Source organism: Cervus canadensis, chromosome 7 (assembly GCF_019320065.1).
Source record: "Cervus canadensis isolate Bull #8, Minnesota chromosome 7, ASM1932006v1, whole genome shotgun sequence".
NCBI classification, from domain to species: domain Eukaryota; kingdom Metazoa; phylum Chordata; class Mammalia; order Artiodactyla; family Cervidae; genus Cervus; species Cervus canadensis.
The window spans coordinates 3,799,446-3,812,292 of record NC_057392.1 but is presented as its reverse complement, the minus strand read 5'-3'; the positions used below and the strand labels follow the sequence as shown (position 1 = coordinate 3,812,292).

Sequence of the window (12,847 nt, the reverse complement as noted above, 5' to 3'; positions counted from 1 at the left end):
GAGCCGCTCTCCTTGATTTCCTCAAGTCGGCGGTCGACTATTCAGCCTTGCAGGCGCCTCTGGCGGGCTCCGCTGTGATCCAGCCTTTCGGTGCTCGACTCGCCCGTGCTGCTGCCGCCGCCGAAGGAGGGGCAAGGCTCAAGATGGCGGACAAAACGCCAGGCGGCTCTCAAAAGGCCAGTTCAAAGGTAATTTCTTAAAGGACTTCTTAAGTCAGTGGCTCTATCACTGTCGTCTGGGGACTATAGACGCTTCTGGCCAGCGGGAGGAGATTGGGGTCGGGGTCCGTGTTCTGGTCGCGACGGTAGGCCGGGACGCAGACGGACCGTGGTGCGCAGGTTGAGAGGCCTGGTGTCTCCCCTTAGTCCCAGCCTGGATTCGGCTCGAGACTGGGGGGGCCAGGACCGGTGGCGTGAGTATTTTGGCCCGAGCTTAGCACTGGAATGAAATCAGGGATTTAGATTAAAGTCTTAAATCCGGAAAACGCGCCGGGGTATTTCAGCTTGTTGCTCTCTTCAGGCCGCCCAGCGGAGCCTAGGAGAGGCGGGAATCGCTTCCCCGAGCTTAAGTGTCTGCCTCCCTTTCCTCGGCTCTTTGGTTTTGGATCTCACACGCTTCCGGCCTCCCCCGGTTTCCCTCACGTCCTCCGGGGAATAAATAATCTTTAGGGCCGTCAGTTGTGAGGGGAGGACCAATAGTGAAGGGACGCGGGGTGGGAAGTGGAGTTCCCCTTTGCGGTGATGCATCGCCAAGGTTAACGCTACGCTCTACACGTGGTTTTACCTCACGTAAGAGGAAGTATATTTGGAGGGCTCATTTCCCAGGACTCCGGATCTTCCGCATCTTCTGGAAAGAGAACTTCCATAGACTCGGAAGCCACCTAAGATTAGTAAATTGCTTTAGAGTTTACAGGGAACCGTGTGCATGTATTGTGGAAACTACTGAGCTGTGAAAGTAGTTTAGCGTTAGTTAGGTTGTGATTAGCATCAGATTCTAAGTTGCCATCTTGGACGGGTCCTTTAATCTACTTTTTGCTTTGAATTTCTCATCTCCAACACGGTATTGAAAGTAATAGGTCCTGCCCGAAGTAGTTGTTACGCTTTTTGATGCTGATCCGAGAAGTTGTATAATACTTAAAGGTTCTAAGGACTGTTACATCTTACGTGTGTGTATGATTGCAAGTAGGTTTTTAAGAAGTTACGTTTACAGTAGACGGAGCATGTCTGATGTTCAGTTTGTTCTAGGAAACGCAACCTGTTACATACTTGCTTCCTCAGTTTCTGTTAAATTGTAATCTTTATGCCGTTTGGTGAATGGTGTTTCTAATTAGTTCGTTATCGGTAATGGATTTTCCAGAGATCCTTCAGTTGTGTAGAAACTATGGTAGAGGGCTAGTTTTGGCTACTTTACATGCGGCGTTTATTTCTGGCTGTTTGTTGCCTCCCGAATACCTTTTCCCTTGGTGAGGAGGGAAATAGTTGAGTACATGATTTCCCACTTCCTCAGCCGACTCTGACAAAACCAGCCCAGGCCTGCTTACTCTTAAGGAACTGTTAGAAAAGCTAAGTGCGTGCTGAGACGCTTCAGACTCTCTGCGATCCTATGGACCGTAGCCCGCCAGGCTCCTCTGTCTGTGGGCTTCTCCAGGAAATAATACTGGAGTGGGTTGCCGTTTTCTCCTCCAGGGGATCTTACCGACACAGGGATCGAATCCGCCTCCCTTGTGTCTCCTTCATTGCAGGTGGGTTCTTTACCACTAGCGCCACCTGGGCAGGAAAGCTAGTGCATCCATAAAATTCACGGCATAAGCTTCGTTATTTTTGTTTTTCAAAGTAATATTTTAAGTATCTTCTATTTGAGGTTTTGGATACATTGAAAACATTTTAATGTGTATGTTCAGGCTTCCTTCTCTAATAATACTTCTCATGGTTGTGTGTGGCTATTCTCTATAAGTAAATTGTTAGATCTTCCAGTAATCTTTTCAGTTTATATTGCTTTTTAAAGTTTCTCTCTTTTTTTAATGTGGACCATGTTAAAAGTCTTTATTGAATTGTTTACAATATTGTTTTTGTTTTGTATTTTGTTTTTTTGGCCATGAGGCATGTGGGATCTTAACTCCCTGACCAGGGATGGAACCCTCACTCCCTGCATTATTGGAAGGTGAAGTCTTAACCACTGGAATGCCAGGGAAGTCCCCTGTATTGCTTTAGATTATCATCAGTTGATGCTGTTAAGAGATTTTCTACCGATGTCATTAAAATATCTCAGGACTTGACGTGATTTGCTCCATTAATATGGAGGGTGCATGTTGTAGTAGAGAGATTATGAATTTTGCTAACAAGATAATTGGATTCAAATCCTGACTTGATAATAAATCTTCTGTGCTATCAAGGCAGATTGCTTAACTTTTTCAGCCTTAAATTTCCTTGTTTGTAATATGGATGTAATCTCATTTCTACAGGATGGATGTAAGAATTAAATAAGTGAATATCTATAACGTACATTAAAAAACTTACTTTCCTCTCCCCTTTTGTTCTTAGAGGAAACAAAAAGTACTTACTTTTCAAAATGTCAGGATAAATTCTAAACCTGAGATTTAGAATCTGTCATCAGTTATCATAATGCTGCTTTTTATTTCTAACTCAGGTCTAGAATTTATTGGAGAGAGCATAAGATCATTTTGGTTTAATATTGCAGTATTTGGGATTTCTAGCCTTTGATCTCTGGTTTGATTTCCCTTCCTCTGGAGAGTGCAGATGAGTGACCTATTCTACCGTACAGATGGAGTGGACAGATTTTTCAGTTTCATGTTCATTCTTTGGTCATAAACTCCTGTTGATATGGGCTTGTCAATCATATTTCTAGACTCTGAGAAAAATGCTAATTTAAAAATATACAGGAAGATGTAATGTACAGCATGGCAACTGTAGTTAACACCGTGTGCATGCTATCTCAGTTCTGTCTCTGTGCGACCCCATGGACTGTAGCCCACCAGGCACCTCTGTCTGTGGGATTCTCCAGGCAAGAATACTGCAGGGGGTTGCCATGCCCTCCTCCGGGAGATCTTCCCCACCCAGGGATTGAATGAACCCTGATCTCTTGCATCTCCTGTATTGGCAGGAGGATTCTTTACCACCGAACCACCGGGGAAGCCCATAGTTAACAGTTTTAAGTATTAAGTTAAAAGCTGCTGACAGAGTAGATCTTAAAAGTTCTCATCACAGGAAGGAAAAAAAAACTCTTGTAACTGTGTTTGATAATGGCTATTAACTAGACTTAACTGTGGTGACCTTTTTGCAGTGTATACAAATACTGAGGCTTCCCTGGTAGCTCAGTGGTAAAGAATCCACCTGCCAATGCGGGAGACTTGGGTTCAGTCCCTGCGTCGGGAAGATCCCCTGGAGGAGGAAATGGCAACCCACTCCAGTATTATTTCCTGGAGAATCTCATGGACAGAGGAGGTCAAAAAGAGTTGAACATGACTTATAGCAACTAAACAACAACATACAAATAATGAATCATGTTGTAAACCTGAAATGCAGTGTTGTATGTCAGTTATACCTCAGTAAAATAAATTTTAAAAATGTGTGACAGGAATTTTTGCTATTGACAGTGACAAAATTATTTGACCTGTCTTAATTACAAAATAAAGAGATTAAATTAGATATTCTCTACAGTTTCTTTTGGACTTCCCAGGTGGAGCTGGTGGTAAAGAATCCTCCTGCCAATGCAGGAGACACAAGAGATGCAGGTTTGATCCCTGGGTTGAAAAGATCCCCTGGAGGAGGAAATGGCAGTCCCCTCCAGTATTTTTGCCTGGAGAATCCCATGGACTGAGGAGTCTGGTGGGCTACAGTCCATAAGGTCGCACAGTTGGATGCGATTGAGCAACTGAGCAGCAGCAGCGCAGTTTCTTTTAGCTTTAAAAATTCCATTAAGGGTGTATAGTCAAATGTTTTAACCTTTGTGTGTAGTTGTCCTAATGAAGACATGTCCTTTGTTTTCTGTGGAATTTTACTGTATTTACATTTTAAAGCCTGGCAAAGGTTTTAGGAATTAGCTAAGAATTTCCTGTGCATTTATTCCTGTGTCACCAGACTAAAATAGTGCTTTGGGGGAGTGGGGTCTTGGTGCCATGTTGTAGCTTTGATTTTGGGAGGAGAGACAAAGCGTCTATAATTGTTTGCTTAGAAAAATATTACGCATATTTCCTTTTATGAATCAGTTCATAAAAATTTTGATTTTAAGAGTGGTTTGCTTGGCACAATGGGGATGTGAAGAGAATGTGATATCCTCATTCCCTCTGCATCTGCTGTGCTGGTGATTCTGCAAGTATAGTGGAGTTGTGCGCCCTATTACTTTACTCTTACAGTGCTTTGTTTTTTTCTCATATTGTCAAAGCTTGGGTTAGAGAGGTAAATGAGCAAGGTATAAAATGCTGCTGGCTTCCTTGGATGCTCAGTTCTAAATTGGTGTGGGAACTATCAGTATGTTGATTGCTGATTAGTGAAAATATTTCACTTGCATGAAATAATACATGATGAAGATCCATTCATAGCTTGTGATCATTAGGTATGTATTATTGCCTGTGTACTTTTTTTGGTGGCAGCTAAAGATATATAACAATTAAATATGACCAAAAACTTCAAACAAAATACAAACCTTGAGAAATTAGCCTCTGTTGTTTGCCAGTTTTAAACTGAGTCTTCATTATGATATGATTGAAACTGTGAGATAAACATCTTATCTTAAAATATAAGGTGATCAGTTTTCTATGTGGAAGGCTGTTTTGAGGTGGAGAGAGGAATTAGGAGCTTTTGTTTTCTTGATTGGTGCTTTTTAGAAATTTTAGTATTTGTAGTGTTGGTTCTTGAATATGACTACTGAGACATGTTTTTAAAATGTCTGTCTTATTGGATTGAACTGATTTTTTTATTCCTGAAGCTTTGTTTTTCCTGGAAAATAAATCAACAAAAACGTTCGTTTGCCATGCAAGTTGAAGACTTCTGCCTCTCTATTCCTTTTTATAAAGAGCATCATTTTTGGAGAAACAAGCAAAAAACTTCCTACAGGATATTAAACTCAAAAATACTAATATTGTAAATAATTTGCCTCTTATACTAAGTAGCTTTAACAGCTTATTGTGTATCAGCCACTTGCTGGATATTTTGCGGAAATAATTTTTTTTTTTTTAAAGGAAGATGCATTTGCCAATAGCACTTGAGGCTGTTTGGTACTGTTAGATGTCTCTTCCTTGAGCAGTCAGTGTTTTTTCACTAGATTTTTCCTCATTTTAGATTAAAGGCAGATCATTCATAGTGTACTTAAAACTTTTTGTGTATTTTGGATGTAATTTTAAGGATAGTTTCAGGCTTGTTATTTAACATTATTAAATAGTGCTTGTCTCAGTGAGTTTATGAAGTTTTTTTGAGAGGTGGACTTTGGTTTGTCCACCAAAGTGGTATTCACTTTGGAGAGTGAGAGTGGTATTCAGCTAGGTAGCTGCTCCTTGTTGGTGAGTGGACAGCTTCGTATATATTGATAGTATGGAATGTAATTTTGTTGCGTGGTATTCAGCTAGGTAGCTGCTCCTTCTTGGGCAGCTTCGTATATATTGATAGTATGGAATGTAATTTTGTTGCGTAGGTACTTGTTCCAACCAGTTGAATCAGCAAGTGTATTGGGACTGTGTCACTTGGCAGATCTTGTGTTTAAGTCTGAGGACTAAAACATTAAATAAGATGACAGTTCAGTTTTGGGGAGCATGGTGTCTAGTGGAAGAGAGTCAATGTATAATAGTTCAAGGCAGAGCCATCCAAAGCATCTAAAAGTTTAGAGAAAGAAATGACAGCTGAATGGAGGGTGGGGTTGAGGGAGGCTTCAGGAATGGAGGCATTTAATTGAGTGTTTAGAACAATGAGCAGAGTTTTGAAGGGTAGACACAGGTATCAAAAGAGATGGGTGAAGTAAAGAAAATAAAAATCACTTGGAAATGGATTGCTAAATGGTCTCATTTAGCCAATTTATTAGGCTCTTGCATAGGAAATAAAAGTTTCTGAGATGGAAAGGTTAGTTTGAGCTAAATTGTGGAGGCTTTGAAACCTATGGAATAAGAGAGTCATGGAAAATTCAAGACAAGAAAGACCTTTAGGAAAACTATACTGGAGACAGTTTAAGAAGAATTTGGGAGTGAGGAGAATATAGATTTTTGCAGTGCTGTTGATAAATGTTAAAATTGCTCCAAAAATCTCACCTCAGATACTCTCTGGGAAGCTTTTCTAACGTCTCCACTCCCACTGAGATTCGCTTGTCCTCTATGCTCTTGTAGTGTAGCCACACTGTTTTACTCATCTGTTTTATTAGCTCCTAAGGGCAAGAGCTATGTCTTATTTTACTTTATATTTCTAATGCATGACACAGTACCAGTAAGTGGTTGCCAGTAAATGGGTTGAATAAAGGGAAGATCTGAACCATAGTAGTATCTTTAGAAAAAAGGGTCCTGGAGAAGAGTTTTAGTAGAGGTGGGATAAACAGAATGTGACTCAGTTTATTATGGGGGATCAGGAAGGAGTCGAGGATGACCCTAGTATAATGCTGCTGGCTAACGCTCGCTTTTATGGGCCCAGTGCTGTTCTTAATGCTTCACCTGTCTTTGTCCTTCACAACACCACAGTCAGCTTTATAGATGAAAGAACTGAGGTTTCAAAGCTGCTGGTAAGTGCTAAAAACAGGAAGTCTGATTCCAGAATCTGCTCTTAACATGTTATTACTTCCAGATTATGACTGAGAATTAGCATTCAGTGACAGAAATAAGGTCAAGAGGAGAAGCTGGTTTGGGAGGAATTTTATACATACTGGATTTGAGGAACTTGGAGACATTCAGGTGAAGATGTCCAGGAAGTTGTTTAAGAACATATTGGAACCCAGGAGAAGCACCAAGGTTGAAAATAAGAAATCGGGGTTCATTTCGGTACAATAGAAGTGTTGATATACTTCCTTTGGGAGTGATTGTTCAGCTTGCAGAGATGTGAGTTGATGCTTCAGAGGGTATGAGCAGGAAGGAGACAAATGGGATAGGAGAACAGATCAGGCAGAGTGGAAATACCGGAGCAGTGTTTCTGTAGGTAGCTTGGTAATTTGAAAAACTCAGGTGTGGGGGTTTTTCAATTGAAGTAAAGGTAGGAGCAGTCAGAAAAAAGTTTTATTTTAGTTGGTTTCATCTCTCTCCTCAGCAGCCTTCAGAATGATTTTTTTTTTTAAATTTTTTTTGCTGTCCTTCCCCACATTTGTATTACATGTCTGCTTTCTCTATCTTAAGATAAATTTTTCTTGTGTCTGCTTCTTTATTGCCTCAAACCTCCCTTATTTTCCCCTTTTCTTTCTTGCTTTTGGGTCTTTTTCACTTGGATGAGGAATTGTGCTGTGCACTGCGGAAGTTCATTAAACATCACTAATTTGGTGTTCTTCAGCAAAGACATAAAACCCAGACCCAAGACGAATAATATAGTACCATTCCAGGTTAAGTAGAGGCAGAGACATGGCTTCAAAAGTAGTGTTACATTTACTGTTTACCTGCACCATTAGCTCAAGAAGTTAGTTATTCCTTTCACTACTCTGCATCTCTTTAACTCTCCTCAAGCCTAAAAAAGTTTTATTCTGAGTGCTCTGTAACTGCAGCTGCTTATCAGTGGAAAATGTTTGGGTTGCAGTCAATATTGTCCAGTGCCATCTTGGGTTAACCAGCTGATGCGTTGTCCTATGCTGTGCTATTATGTTTAAGTCCTAGAAATGATGGTTTGGATGTGGCGGCACAAGAACAAAGGTCAGCACTTTCGTAGCTGCTCTTTCATGTGTATTCTTCTGGACAAACTTCAGAATTATTTTTGGCAATCCCCTTGTCCCCTTGCAGAGACTTCACTTTAGGATTTTGAGCTATGGAATGAAATTGCATTAAATACAAAAATAAATTTAAGTATAGTTGACTTTGTCTTAATAGTGAGTTATTTCTTTAGTTGGTTTCCAGGTGTTTTATGTTTTTTCTTGCTATTATGACTAGGGTGTTATTTTTTGCTACCTAGCGGGTTAACAAAGAGCAACTGGATGTTTTTTCCTGTTCAATTCAGTCTCTTGACTGAATTTTTTTCTTTTTTAAGAGGAGTTATTTATTCTTGGATTTTTAAGTGTCTGCAAATAGGCACATTTCAAACTGTGATTCAAAGTATGTTTCGCAGGGTTAAATTTAAATATAAAAAAAATTCCTCCCATATATCTTGCCTTTTAGGATAGGTTAGCAGGGAGAAGGAAGTGAAATAGGAGAGACACAATAAAAGTTGGGGACCAAAAAAAAGGTGGGTAGAAAGAATGGAGATGGGAAGTGGCTCAGTGCTTGGTTGTCTTGGGCTGGTTGTGCCTCAGTCCAGTACAGTGGAGGAGGAAATTGATTCAGTATGAAAATCTGATCAGCTGTTCGGAGCCTTATGTTACTACAAGATATGTGTGTAAAAAAGTACTGTGTGGACCCATAGGAATCTTGTTTGCTCTTTTCTGCATCATACAAATCTTCAGTTCTCTTAAAAATCAATGTGTTGTGCCTTGTTTTTGAAATCGAGTGCTCAAGTGAGATAATTGTGATCTCAAGTTTCTTGATTTCACTTTGAATACTTAAATATATGTAAAGTGAGTAAAATCTTACTACGCAATACCTTGAAAAATAAAAATGACTCAGTGACAGTTAAATTCTGGGCCTCCAAGTAAAAATTTCAGAAAGATATCTCACATTATTTAGTTTTATAGTTTGGCTTTTTCATCCTTAGATGCATAGTGAAAAATCAAATTTGTTATACACTATGTGTAGTCTGAAATTGTAGATCAACTTAAAAGATGAAATTTTAACAGTTGGCCTTATTAAAAAGCACTATTATTTGAAGACTGAACTTGACTGGCCCATTTATTTTGGATCACAATTTTTTTTTCTGTAAGTCATATTGCCTTTGTTTGATTTTATGAGCTGAGAAAAAATTGCTCTTAATTTGGAAAGATTAATAAGTCTGTATAACATGAAAAATACTTTGTTAGCATGATACTTTTTCTGATTATTTAAATGTTGATTTTTATTTTTAATACTTACAGACCAGATCATCAGATGTTCATTCATCTGGATCTTCAGATGTCCATGTGAGTATAAGAGCCAGTCTTTGTCTTTTTTCCTTAAAATTTAATTTCTTATTGTGTAGATCCCTACTTGATATATCCCTTATGATTTTACTTGATAAATAAATATGATTGCATTGTATGTGCCTATTTTCTTTAACCTTTTTTGCTAGATGTTTTGTGTTCTTTTTTCTGTTCTATTATTCACATAAGTTGGCCCTTTAAACCATATTAGAAACAAAATATGTATATTTCCTTTTTTTATTGTGCTTGTAAAATTTTGTGCATATATACGTGTGTGTGTTTAAATATCTCTTAAACAAGTTTTGCGTTTATACACAGTTCTTTTCACACTGCACAGTACACCTTTTGGAAATCCCTGCATGTCAACGGCTGTAACTCTAGTCTTTCTAATGACATCTTAACGTTGCATGCGGGAGGTATAATTATTAAGCTGGTTTCTTTGTTGGTGGGCCTAGATGTTTGGTTTAAAGCTTTTTGACATTTTGAATAATATTTGAACATTACCATTTGTTATTATAGCAGTGCTATAGAAGTGTGGTCTTCAGTGCTATAAGAGTGTGGTCACTGAGAATTTTTCAGGGAGTCTGAAATCAGAATTCTTTTGTAATAATACTAAGACATCATTTGCCTTCACTGTGTTGACACTTGGACTAATGATATAAAAGCAGTTGATGGGTAAACTGTTGGCACCTCAGCACAAATCAAGGCAGTGTCACCAAAATGTTCTGGTAGTTGTCATATTCTTCTCCACTGGGCACAGTAAAAATAAGCTAGTTTCACTTAAGAACTCTCTTGATTAGACAGTAAAAATGATTAATATTAAATCTTGTCCTTATGTACGGGTTCTGAGTGATGAAATGAGAGGCACTTCTACCTGCCAAAATGTGGTATTTGTCTTAAGGAAAAGTGCTTGTGGGATTAAGTTGTGAAATAAAACTGGTTCCATTTCTCATTGAGTGCTATTTTTACCTGAAGGTACAACTGATTCACAAGCTGGTTAATCAGACTTGGGTGTTTGGTGGACATTTTCTTTAAAGTGAAAGAAAGGTACCTGTTCCTTCAAAGAAGACAGCAATCTGTTTAGTGATAATAAAATTTGAACTTTCAAGTCCAAATTAGAGTTATTGAAAACTTTCTTTATTTAAGAACTTTTCTGATGAAATCAGTTATAGTATTAAGGGATGAGATTAAGGGGTCAGTAGTGATATATTTTGATAGTATATAATGAAGTTTGTCTGTATTGGAATGTTTGGGTGGTTTCTAGTTTCAGTACGACTTGTTTGATTCTTAAGAACTTATTTTCCTTTTCTTGAAGATGGATGCATCTGGACCCTCAGATAGTGATATGCCAAGTCGGACTCGACCTAAGAGCCCAAGAAAACATAATTATAGGAATGAGAGTGCCCGTGAAAATGTTTCAGATTCTCCTCATCAGAATATCTCAAGGGTAAGTATTGATAAAGGTTAGAAAGGATAATTAATGATTTGGATGTGTCCTTAATTGAATTTGGTAGTTAAAGTGTCTTGGTTTTGTATTTGTTTCATTTTGTACTATTTGAAAATAGCATTCATTATTCTCTTTGGGTTAACAGTAAATAAACTGATCTAAGGGAATGTTTTTTAAGTCATGTGTAAGATAATGTTTCATTTAAAAATTTTATTTAAAAAAGCCAAGGAGTGATTGTATGTAAAAAGGCTATTCGGTTTATTATTTGCCCCTCAGGCCAAACCTTTACTGAACCAAGTGCCAGAGGCCAGTCACTGGAAATACACAAATATTTAAAACACTTTTCCCTTTTTGGCTATGTCGTGTGGCATCCAGGATCTTAGTTCCCTGATCAGGGATCAAACCTCCGCCCCCTGCAGTAGAAGCACAGTATCCTAACCACTGAACCTCCAGGGAATTCCCAAAACACACTTGTCCTCAGGGAGCTTATGTGTAATCTCACCCTGGGAAGCAAACAGGAGCAGGTGCTATTCACTCTGCTGGTCAGTGCAGGGCCCAGGGCCACCCAGGCACCCAGAGGAGATATATTGCATGTATCTGCAAAATACTCTTGTACTCTTTTAGTCTTTTTAAAATTTCAAATAATGTTTTCTTGTCATGGTTAAATTTGGAAAATATAATAAAACAGTTATTACCAGCCAGTGTTGACATTGATAACACTTTATTTTTCTTGTTTAGTATTTGTAAGCATAAATATATATTTACTTCATTGAGGTCTATTTTATAGGAACACATTTTAAAAGACTCTCAGGTCTAATTTTTTTTATTTCTAGGAAAAATTCTGTAAGCAGACTTTTTAATGAATCATTATATTTTTTGAGTAAATAGTCCATGATTTCCTTAACCATTTCTTTCTTAGGTGTCTAAATTTAGCTCCTAAGATATAAATAAAATTGAGGACAAAAATTTTGTTTTGTAAAAATTTGTTTTTCATTGAATTTATGTGTAATTTTACCATTTGTTTAAACCAAAGAAGTTGAAACCAAAGGTGCTGAATGATGGCCAAACATTTTCCTGTCTATTTTGGAAAGAAATTAACTTTGAAATCTGTTCATGAAACCAGTAGTGACTTTTGAGTTAAGAACTGCTTTTATCTTTTCAGAGGGATTTAAGTGTAACTTTAAGGTATTGCAGTATTACCTTTCCATTATGTGTCTCACCAAGAGCAAGCCTGTTTAGTAACCAGGGGACTGATAGTCTTATAAGTAAGTCTCATTTTGGTAGATGAAAGAGGAATATTCAGATTTCAATTGTAGGTTAATATTTAGGCTGTATTTAATAAACATTCCTCTCTTTTAAAATTTTATGAATCAAAAGAAAACTTTATGAATCAAAATTAGCATTCAAATGAATGACAGATTAATTAAGAGTCTACAGTTTATTCACACCATATTTCAGAAGGAAATTGCTTCTAACTTACATAAATGAAGACTTCGTTAAAATTTCTGTTTCTCATTCAAAATTAATTGGTAACTGCATACTTACTGAAACCTAGAACATGGTATGTGGTATTTTCCCAGCAATGAAAATGAAATTATGTTCATAAATATCATTTTTATTGATGAAGAATGGAGTAATTTGCTGAGTTATAAAAGGAAGTGATGTGATTTTTGCACCGGAATTGGGAGTTGTAGATGGTAATAATTCCTGCTTTTCAAACGTGGAAATACATGCTCTTCTTCTGTATTTGAAAGTCTGTTTTCTATCACTGCTTATTTTACCCAGAAACATTTCTACTTTCCCTCCTCAAGTGCTTTTATTCTTCTTGCCAACAAGTAGGTTGAATGTGTTGTAAGCCTTAGTGTCTCTTTGTGTTTTATTTTTATTTAAAAATGACTTTTGTATGTTACTAACTCAATTAACTTGTTAATAACCTCCAGGTTATAGATAACATTGAGTTAGAAGACTTATAGGTAACATTGTGAATGTGTATGTAAAGGTGTATGCTTTTTACCTTTTCACAGCCTCTTCTAGAAAACAAACTTAAAGCATTCAGTATTGGAAAAATGAGTACAGCTAAGCGAACTTTGAGTAAGAAGGAGCAAGAAGAATTAAAGAAGAAGGTAATGCTTAGAATGTATTTTTAGTTATCTTTGTCAATCAAATGTATCTAAGGAGGCTTTAAGTGTATGGACAGTAGAGAAATGTTTTTCAAAGATTCTTGAT

The 12,847-nt window shown here is 37.7% G+C and overlaps 1 protein-coding gene across 3 annotated transcripts in view; it reads left to right on the top strand.

Moving 5' to 3' along the window:
- Positions 1-12,847, top strand: part of LOC122445234 (U2 snRNP associated SURP domain containing) — a 46,194-nt gene continuing 33,347 nt past the window's right edge. For all 3 annotated transcript variants that reach the window (XM_043474182.1, XM_043474183.1, XM_043474181.1), the window contains exons 1-4: positions 1-188; positions 9,130-9,174; positions 10,490-10,621; positions 12,646-12,744. In XM_043474182.1, coding sequence (XP_043330117.1) covers positions 144-188; positions 9,130-9,174; positions 10,490-10,621; positions 12,646-12,744 — 321 coding nt within the window. In that variant the 5' untranslated portion in view covers positions 1-143. The remainder of the gene's footprint in view (positions 189-9,129; positions 9,175-10,489; positions 10,622-12,645; positions 12,745-12,847) is intronic.